This window comes from Leptonychotes weddellii, chromosome 4 (assembly GCF_054177405.1).
Source record: "Leptonychotes weddellii isolate Sample4059 chromosome 4, ASM5417740v2, whole genome shotgun sequence".
Classification (NCBI taxonomy): Eukaryota; Metazoa; Chordata; class Mammalia; order Carnivora; family Phocidae; genus Leptonychotes; species Leptonychotes weddellii.
Window position 1 is genome coordinate 22,988,684 of NC_138372.1, and position 10,347 is coordinate 22,999,030.

General features: G+C 51.7%; 1 protein-coding gene and 1 long non-coding RNA gene across 2 annotated transcripts in view; both read left to right on the forward strand.

Moving 5' to 3' along the window:
- Positions 1-403: 403 nt before the first annotated feature.
- Positions 404-2,763, forward strand: LOC145721087 (uncharacterized). The gene is made up of 3 exons (XR_014144558.1): positions 404-660; positions 784-927; positions 2,682-2,763. It is a non-coding gene; the product is annotated as an uncharacterized LOC145721087 (long non-coding RNA).
- Positions 2,764-3,383: 620 nt separating this feature from the next.
- Positions 3,384-10,347, forward strand: part of AZIN2 (antizyme inhibitor 2) — a gene marked incomplete at its 3' end in the record, with an annotated part of 36,645 nt that continues 29,681 nt past the window's right edge. Inside the window, 4 exon segments of the mRNA NM_001293787.1 lie at positions 3,384-3,520; positions 3,612-3,732; positions 4,406-4,578; positions 6,106-6,279. Of these exon segments, the coding sequence (NP_001280716.1) occupies positions 4,474-4,578; positions 6,106-6,279 (279 nt within the window).

A 10,347-nucleotide genomic window follows, 5' to 3' on the forward strand; every position in this document is an offset into this window, starting at 1 on the left:
GAGCCTGCTTCTCCTTCTCCTTCTGCCTCTCCCCTTGCCCCTCCTCCCTGCCCGTGTTCTCTCTCTTGCTCTGCTCTCTCTCTCTTAAATAAATAAAATATTTTCTTTTTTTTTTTTTTAAGATTTTATTTATTTGAGAGAGAGAATGAGAGACAGAGAGCATGAGAGAAAGGAGGGTCAGAGGGAGAAGCAGACTCCTTGCTGAGCAGGGAGCCCGATGCGGGACTCGATCCCGGGACTCCAGGATCATGACCTGAGCCGAAGGCAGTCGCCCAACCAACTGAGCCACCCAGGCGCCCCTAAATAAAATATTTTCTTAAAAAATATTTTATTTATTTATTTTTTCAGGAGAGAGAGAGAGAAGGAGAAAGAGAGTGAGAGAGCGAGTATGGGGGGAGGGGCAGAGGGAGAAGCCGACTCCCCGCTGAGCAAGGAGCCCCATGCGGGACTCGATGCCAGGACCCTGGGATCATGACCTGAGCCAAAGGCAGACGCTCAACCAACTGAGCCACCCAGGCGTCCCGCTTTGTGAGTTTTGACCTTTTATTTTCCTCAGCCAAGCCTAAACTGAGCTGATGTCCAATCCCGTGAAGCCCTGGGAAGCCTGAATGAAATGATGAACCAGAAAGTATTTTGTAAACTCTCCAGTTCTCTACACACGTAAGGCATTTATATTTTTGCGGTGGTTGTGACTGTAATTATGATTGGTTTAGGAAGAATGGGTTGAAATTGCCTGACACGATCCTGGCCAGAGATGAGAGGCTCTTTGTTCTGCTTCAGCAGCGTGTTTCTGAGGGCTATGCATGGGTAAGAGCGGTACCGGAGACTGTCAGGAGAGGAGTCACCAGCCTCTGGTCTGGATGCCAGCAGGATGACTGCGTGACTTTTGTTGAGCTGGGGCCCAAACGCTCAGGCACCGGTTGGCAGGTAAGCATAAAGGCTGAATTGGGACGGATGGGTTTAAATCTGGGCTCCCCCTTTACTTGCTATGTAACCCTGGGCAGGTTACCGAACTTCTCTGAGTTTCAGATTCGTCATCTCTAAAATGGGAACAATTATAGCCCCTATGACATAGGGTTGTCATGGAGATTCAGTGACATCACATCCCCAGGAGGGAAAAAGATAAATCTGTATGCAGTGCAGCGTTACAGATTTTTCTGCTCTGACTACTAACCCTTGACAAATTACAAATGTACAGAGTAGATTCAGGCTTGTTCCTTCTTACCTTTTTTGATTCATTCAGTAAGAATACTGAATGGGCCCCACTATGCACTTAACTATGTACCAGGTGATGAAAAAAGCTAGTGAGGTGGACTTAGACCATGGCATCCAAGCTAGCTCAAAAAGTAATTTAAAAAAATAGAACCAGTTTTTTTGAGTGCCCCTACTCTTCTCTTACTGTCATCTTTTTCTTGAGGGCTCCCTTTGAGGTTTCTGCCATAGCTATGTCGGTCTACCCCCTCCTAATCAGTAGATGTTTAGTCTCAGGAAGACCTCAGTCATAATTCATATTATGGTGCAAATGACTACAAATCTCTGAAAGCATGGACCTGCCAGGATCTGCAATGACCCATCCTGTAAAGCGGACTGCCCCTGAAAGGGTGCTCCAATGCATAGAAAGCAAGAAGTTACCAGGCAGAAGGGCCTAGAGAATTCATTCAGTCTGAACCCTCTCAGTTCACAGTGGGGAAACCAAGCCAGGCAGAGGGAACCTTGGTCGAAGCAGGATGACCCAACCAAGGACACCCAGCGGTCATGTGGCCAGGCTGAGTGGGGAGCAGAAAATGGATCTTCACCATATATATGCTAAACACCTTCCGATTAGGTTGCGCACAATGCCCTAGGGAGATACTGAGGCAGGACAAGAAGTGCCTCGGGCTTCCAAGAAGCCTACAGCCTGACAGAGAACATAAATACATATGTTAGACTAAAGAGCTCTTTGGCCCCACGGATTTGAAATGCTGCCCGCATTACCTATCAAATTCTCCAATATGCATGAGATTATTCTAGATTCTGTTCTGTTTTACTGCCGTCGTCTCTTTCTGCAGAGCACCATGATGTTTTAAAGACCATAGCTTTATAAATTTTTTTTTTTTAAAGATTTTATTTATTTGACAGAGAGAGACGCAGCGAAAGAGGGAACACAAGCAGGGGGAGCGGGAGAGGGAGAAGCAGGCTTCCCATGGAGCAGGGAGCCCGATGTGGGACTCAATCCCAGGACCCTGGGATCATGACCTGAGCCGAAGGCAGACGCTTAACGACTGAGCCACCCAGGCGCCCCTAAAATATTTTGATATCTGGTCGAAGAAATCCTCTTTCTTTCTTCTTCTTCTTTTTTTTTTTCAAAGATGTCTTAGCTATTCATGTACAATCACTGTTTCAGATGAACTTTTGGATTAGCTTTTGAGTAACACACGTACTGAATCTTCTTCAGCCAGGCAGTGGGCACTCTGAGGAGTCAGGCACTCAGTTCCTGCCCTTGGGAGCTCACAAAATAGCTGGGAAGTGTAACCAAACAAGAGGTGTAAAGCAACAACAGGAATCTCATGCTCTGGGTAACAAGAGCCAAACGAGTGAGGAGTCCACACAGATATATCCGCTGTGAGTTCCATTGTCCCTCCAGGCTAGGAAAGTCATGGGATGCTCGACAGGGAAGGTGACATTATACTGTACTTTGATAGGTGAGCAGGAGGAGTTTGTCAGGTGTAGAAGAGAAAAAATGCTTTGAGTTGAGGAAGTCAGAGAATGCACCTTGGAGGAGACATTTTATTTGAAGGTGAGTAGGAGTTTGCCCCATTCAGAAGGTGGGATGAAGGGAAAGATTGCCCTGAGCTGGGAAAGTCACATCTCTGAAGACATTTTAGCTGGGTTTTGAGTTGGAGGAATCAGAGAAGATGCTGGGAGAGGTAATTAAATAAGAAGGATTTTATTAGAAAAGTAACAGAAGGAGATGACATTTGACATGGGCTTTGAGGTATGGAATGAGCAGATCACCAGAGTAGAGGTGAGAGGCACCCGGGAGAGGAGGTAGTCAGAGATTTCCCAGAGCAATCAGGAAACCTCCTGGCTTCCTGCCCGCTCGCTAAGATGCAAGATCCAGGACCTAAACTTCCCAGCGTGTAGGCGCTCGGGATTCTGAGGCGGCGGCTCTGCAGGTCCCACTTCACGGTGTGGGGTAGCGGTGGAGCCCGCCGGGCTGGGAGGATTGAAGCTTGCTCAGGTTTGCCGAGCAGGGTGGCAGAGCTGAATGCTTTATGTCGGAATCGACCAATGGGGTGGCGGCACCCGGTTGCCAGGGCTACGGAGCGGGGAGGGGCCTGGGCGTCAGGGGCGGGGCCCGGGCGGGGCTTATATAAGCGGGCGGCAGGCGGCAGGCGGGGCGTGGGGTCGGTGGCTGCTGGGCGGGCGGGGCGCAGGCCGCGGGGCCCGAGCCGGGGGGAGCGGGCGAGCGGAGGCGCCGAGGATCCGATTCACTCGCTGGGGAGACCTATGGGCCGAAGCCGTGTAAATGCGTTTTAAGGCGAGTGCGGGGAGTGGCTCGGGGAGCCTCCGGGGGCAGGCGCCCTCGGCTCCAGTGCTGACCTGCCCCCGGCCCCCTTGCCTCCTCTCAGCAGGGGCCTCGGCTCCGCAACTGCCACTCCTCCTTGGGGTGTTGCACAAGTTTCGAGGTCACCGGCGACCCCCCCTAGCAGCGCGCCTGGCTCTGGCCCCCGCGAAGGAGGACGGGGCTTGGTAAGGGGGTGTGGGGGGCGGGTCCTCGGCCCTGCACTCGGGAAGGCTCACCCGGGCAGAACCTCAGCCTTCGGTTCCCGCCCGGGAGCCCACGACCCCTACCCACCATGTGGCCCCATGCACGCTTAGAATCCTAGCACGTCAGGACCTGCCCCCCCCCCATTTACAAACGGTGAAACTGAGGCTCGGAGAGGGGACAGGGCGTACCCAAGGTCACGGAGCGGGGGCGGACTCGAACCTAAACTCCTGCTCTGGGGCTGAGACTCCTTGGTGGGGCCACTCCCAGCCTCTTTAGTTGGGCGTGGTCAAGACTGAGGGTCCCCTGAAAACTTCCCCACCCGAGCTTCTTGGCTTTCCTGCTCCCTCTCGTTCTTTCCCTTTTTGCTAAAACCCGAATTTCATAACTGGAAAGGATCTCCAAAATAATCCATCCATTTTACAGATGGGGAAACTGAGGCTCGGAGAGGCAGTGACATCTTAGGCATGTTATGCCTTGTCCCAGTCAGGATTCCTGGTCGTCCCCACCCTTCCCAGGGGACCTAAACTCCGCAGGCTTGTGCTGGCGGTGGGGTGTGTCAGCACTGGGCGCCCCGGCTTGGGGAGGTCAGAGGGGTAGCGGAGGGCAGCCCCCTCAGCGGGCCCCCTCACTTTACCAACCCCCTTCCCCCTGCAGTGTGTTGCATACTTTCTAAGGCGGCCTGGCGGTGGCTTCATCCAGCCCATCGGCTCCTCCTCCTCGGCATGGCTGGCTACTTGAGCAAAACAGACTTTGTGATGGTGGAGGAGGGCTTCAGCACCCGAGAACTGTTGGAGGAGCTCACTCTGGGGGCCTCACAGGCCACCGCGGTGAGGGACTGGGAGTGGGGGTGGGTCTTTTGTTCCCTGTGCAGGCCCAGCTGCCTTCTCTGGAAGGACCCCTGTGGCCCTCATCTTCCTTCATATTTGGCGTTCAGTCCTTGCTGTTGGCCAGAGACGGGCTCAGTTGACCCCCATTTCCTTGTTTTTGCCCCAAACTTTGTTCTTCCTGCCTGCCCTGCCCTGATGAACAGCACCACCACTATCTACCCAGCCCTCTGGTCAGAAACCTGGGAGTCCGGCTTCCCCTTGTCATCAGGGCACCACCAAGCTCCTTACGCCACCCGCCGGGGTGCTCTGCCCGGCCCTGGCTTTGTAGTTCAGACCTCATCTCTCTAGAGGCCCACTGACCTTCTCCCTGCCTCATCCCACCGGCTCCGACTCCATCACAGCCATGCTCAAGCTCAGAATTGTCTGGCGGTCCTCCACCGCCTGCAGGGTCAAGCCCGAGCTCTGCCTTCACAGCCCCGCTCCCGGCTTTGCCCACAGTGGACCATGCTCCGTGGGAGCCGACCAAACGACCGCTCTGTTTCCCAATGACACCATGTGCTGTTATCACCCCTCTGCCCAGGCTATTCCCTCTGCCTGGAATGCCCTTCTGCCGGCCTCTCTCGCCCTTACCTATTTCTGTCCTTCCTCATTACTCATCAGTGTCACTTTGTCCTAATCTCCCAGGCCGATTTTGTATTTCCTTTTCTCTGTGGCCTCCACTGCCTTGTGGAGGAACTCCCGCGGAGCATTTATTGAATGGGCCTGTCATTGCTCAAAGCGTTGGCTGTCTTCAAGACCCAAGCCCCTTCAGGGCTGGAACCCTGTCTGGTCAGCTCTATCCCTTAACATCATGTCAGACACCAAGTGGGCTTCAGTAAAAAGAAGTGTAGCATAAAAGGGAAACAGTTCCAGCGAGGTTTGAAGTAATGCTGTCTCACCCAGAGCCTCGTACATGTTTTGCCCTCAGCAAATCTGTGATGACCGGTTGCTCACGGGCATGGGTCGCAGTGGCGGTGGGACTCACGCAAGGCTTCCGCGAGCGCCTACGTGTGGAAGGCTGTGGGCTGCAGGCCATAGCTTTGGCCTGCAAGGAATCTATCTTTTTCTGGAGAAGATGAATGTATATAAAGTTCCGATACTTTGAAAGCATGTGCAAAATGCAGTGAAAGCATTAAAGGCAGAGTTAACGGCCTTATTGTTTGGGGGAGGTGAAACTTGAAGGTAGACTGGGAATTTGCCAGACCCGAGTGGGGGCAAGGGGATTCTGCGCGAAGGGCATGGTGGCAGCAAGAGCTTGGAGGTGGGGAAACGCAGCAGCGTGGGGCTGGAGCTGGAGCTGCGGTGAGTGGAGGAGGGGCGGGAGCCAGATCACAGAACCCCGAATGCAGGCCTTCTGTGCAGAGGATTGTAGAGCCGGGTGGCTTGGTGGCCAGAGCCGGGCCTGGGGCAGGTTCGCCGGGAGGACGGCAGATGGCACGCACCAGGAGGGAGCCGAGCGAGGGTCTCACATTCACTCTTCTCGCGCAGGGTGACGTCGCTGCCTTCTTCGTGGCCGACCTGGGTGCTGTGGTGAGGAAGCACGTCTGCTTCCTGAAGCGCCTGCCTCGAGTCCGGCCCTTTTACACGGTCAAGTGCAACAGCAGCCCCGGTGTGCTGAAGGTCCTGGCCGAGCTGGGCCTGGGCTTCAGCTGTGCCAACAAGGTGAGCCCCTGCCCCCCGCCAGCACAATGGCCCTCGCTGCCTGCTCAGCGTGCACGAGGTTGGGGTGCTGCCTGCGGGCCCTGGGGAAGCAGGGGTGACGTGCCATTGGCCCCTGCCCCCTGGGACGGGCCACCCACTTGGGAGGGGGCTTGAAGGGATGAGGGAGGGAGAAACAAGCATGGAAGTTCTAAACGGGAAGCCGTGTGTGTCTCTGGGTAGGTGGGTCACCTTTTTAATGGAGATTTTCAAGCTTCTTGGCATAGAGCTATACATGGTATTCTTCTAATGAAAACAAGACAAAACAACAAAAATACCTTCTTATCATTGTTTTTTTTTCTTTTATAGTCTTAGTAATGTGTGACAGTACATTTTCTCAACTAATCCTTTGAGAATTCTGTTGTGTTGCCAATTTTTCTGCCTTTCTAATGAGATTAATGCTGTTGACTTAATTCCCCTCCTGCTCTCTCTAGATTTACTTTGCTTATTTACTGTCGTTCTCTAGTCGTTGAACTCCAGTGTGCGGGTCAGTGTATAACTAGGTTGACAATACAGTGTTGAGTAAGACAGCCTCTGCCGTCTTGGAGTTGAATGCTTCGCTCATCTATTTTCTTCCTGTTCTTAGTTGATGAAAGGCTTCAAGCTTACAAAGTTTCCTCAGAGTACCGCTTTGGACATATTTATTCATTCAGCAAACCTTTTTTGAGCACCTACCAGGGGGCACGTTCTATTCCAGGTGGGGATTTAGCAAGTGAACAAACCAAACCAAGTCAAACAAAAAAGGCTCTTCTTTCAGAGAACTTGCTTTCTAAAAACCAAATAAGTTAAACAATGAAAATCTATATTATTTTAGATGGTCAATGGTAGGGAGAAAGTTAAAGTGGGGAAGGGAAGTAGGAAATGTTGGGAAGGAGGATTCTACTTTTATGTAGTCTGGCCAGGGAAAGCTTTGCTGAAATTTGAATACAGACCCGAAGGAAGCAAAGGATCAAGCCAGGTGGATAACTAGGGGAAGAGCTTCCAGGCAGAGGGCACAGCAAGTGCAAAGGCCCTGAGGTGAGAACAAACCTGGTGGGCGTTGCTTTGTGATATTGTCATTACTATTATTTTTTTAATGGTTAGTAATGATTGCTTTGAGGGGAACTCCTTTCAAATCCAGGTCAACAGCATGGTTGAGTGTTGTGAGGAGGATTCTAGAAAGGGACCCTGGAGGAGAAAGGAGGAGAGCTAGCCTGGGCAGGATGACAGGGGTGGAGGGATTCTGGGTGGGAAAGAGGTGTGCACCATGGTGGGATGGTGAGAACAAGCAGGTTAACCTTTCTCAAAGACGACGTTAACGCTCTTAGTTATAGGTGAGTCTCTCCCCATTGTCACCTCAAAACCCCCTTGCATTAGCCCTTGCTTTGCACACCTAGATTCATGTGTGTCTCACATCAAGCCCGTGAGGTGCGTAGGGAGAGAGATGGCCATTTTACAGTCGAGGAGACTGGGGGCCAACCGCGCGCAGCTTGCTGGTAGCAGAGCCTGGACGTCCCCCTGCGGGCATGCCGGGGCTCGGCTCTGGGAGAAGAGGGAGGGGCTCCTTTTCCAGCCTTCTTGGTCTAGGGGTGAAGAACAGGACTCAAACCCCCTGACTAGTCCTGTGTGTCTGGAAACCCAGAGGTGGGGCCCTGTGCTTGGCCGTCTGGCCTCAGGGCTGGCCTCCAAAGAGCAGAGTTAGAGGGTGGTAAGGGCTTAGACCTTGAAGTCCGCAGGGATGTTAAAAGCATGTACTGTTGCTGAGTGCTTCTGTCCTGCCAGGCACTTTGCCGATCGTTTTCTGTATATGATCTCATTTTATTCTCGCAACAACCCTGTGAGGTAATTATTACTACCCTGATTCTGACAACAGCCCAGTGAGGAAGCATTTAACAGACTGGCAAGGGGGCACAGGGGGAGAGCGACTCTCTGGGAAGTGGCCACGTGAGTAGGGCCAGCAGCAGTGGGGTCTCCAACTCTCTCGCTGCATCTTTCCCTTGGGGAGGGCAGGGCAGAGCTCAGCCCCAGCTGGTGACGATTGCCTTCCTAACCCCCAGGGCCGACAGAGGCCACGCCCCCTCCCTGCAGGTGGGAGGAGCCGGCTTACTGAGAGGTGGATCGAGATGCACAGCTTCTCTTGAAAGGCCGACGCTGCCCTCTTCTGGTTGGCCATCCCTAGTGCCTCCGCTTAACATTGGCCGACATTGACCCAGGGCCGGTGTGAGCGGGGCGGTAGTTATGCCATGGACAGGTCAAGGGCACAAGCCACACCTTGCGTGGGGCTCTGGTCCACCCACCCACCTTCCCAAGGACTTTAGGTCACCTCCCCTGCCCCCATCCTGCCTTCTCTTGCTGTCTCTATCAGCATCCTCCCATCCCCTAGCCCAGTCCCATGCTCCCTCTTTGAGGCCAGAGTTGTCTACACTCGCCTGTATGTGTGCACCTGGCTCTTTCCCTTAGCCCCGGCATCTGAGCCATGCGTCCCCATTTCCACTGTCACTACTCCAAGGAATCTCTTACTAACATCCCCAGCGATCTCCAAGATTCAGTAAGTACTTGATTTTAAACATGCATTTTGAATTATTCAAAGAATGCATTGATTCATTCACACACACATGTAGGCCTTCAGCTTTCTGTTTCCAGAGATAATCACCGTTATGAGTTTGAGTTTGGTGGGTATATGGTGTTTAAAAACTAGGTACAACTATGATCCATAGAAAATGTATTAAATGTAAAAGATGTTTATGTGGTGGGTACTGTGTCGCAATAGCTTTAAACTCGGCAGGTGTTGAAGATCTGTCCATCGTGTCCATGCATTTAGACCTTGTCAGGGACACTCCTTGGTCCTCTTATTTTTCAGACTCTCAGTAACATTCAACACAGCAACTGTTGTTGTAGTAAGAACATTGAATGTGAGGGGCGCCTGGCTGGCTCAGTCATTAAGCGTCTGCCTTCAGCTCAGGTCATGATCCCAGGTCCTGGGATCGAGCCCCACGTTGGGCTCCCTGCTCAGCGGGGAGTCTGCTTCTCCCTCTCCCTCTGCCCCATCTCCCGGCTTGTGCGTGCACATGCACCCTCTCTCTCTCTCAAACAAATAAAATCTTTAAAAAAAAAGGAACACTTACCTTGAGATCTACCCTCTTAACACATTTTTGTGTGTACAGAACAGTATTGTTGACTATAAACACGGTTCTGCAGATCTCTAGGACTTCCTTCGTCTTGCAGGACAGGAACTTTATACCCACTGAAGAGCAACTCCCCATTTGTGACAGATTCTTTTTAAAGACACTCAACAATAACCTATGCTGCTAGTTTTAAAGACTTCAGACGTCAATCAGCTGAATGGGAGTGCTGCTCTGTACCTGCCCCCCGACCCCTGGGAGAGTCGACACCTTCCCTCTGTACAGACACGGGTTGCAAGACAAGGTTTGCCATGACAAGAATATATATATATATATATATATATATATATAATTTATTTTTTTATTAACATATAATGTATTATTTGTTTCAGGGGTACAGGTCTGTGATTCATCAGTCTTACGCAATTCACAACGCTCACCATAGCACATACCCTCCCCAATGTCCATCACCCAGCCACCCCATCCCTCCCACCCCACCCGCACTCCAACAACCCTCAGTTTGTTTCCTGAGATTAAGAGCCTCTTATGGTTTGTCTCCCTCTCCGGTTTTGTCTTGTTTCATTTTTCCCTCCCTTCCCCTGTGATCCTCTGTCTTGTTTCTCAAATTCCTCCTATCAGTGAGATCATATAATACTTGTCTTTCTCTGATTGACTTATTTCACTTAGCATAATACCCTCTAGTTCCATCCATGTCGTTGCAAATGGCAAGATTTCATTTTTTTGATGGCTGCATAATATTCCATTGTATATATATATATACCACCTCTTCTTTATCCATTTATCTGTTGATGGACATCTGGGCTCTTTCCACAGTTTGGCTATTGTGGACATTGCTGCTATAAACATCGGGGTGCATGTGCCCCTTCGGATCCCTACATTTGTATCTTTGGGGTAAATACCCAGTAGTGCA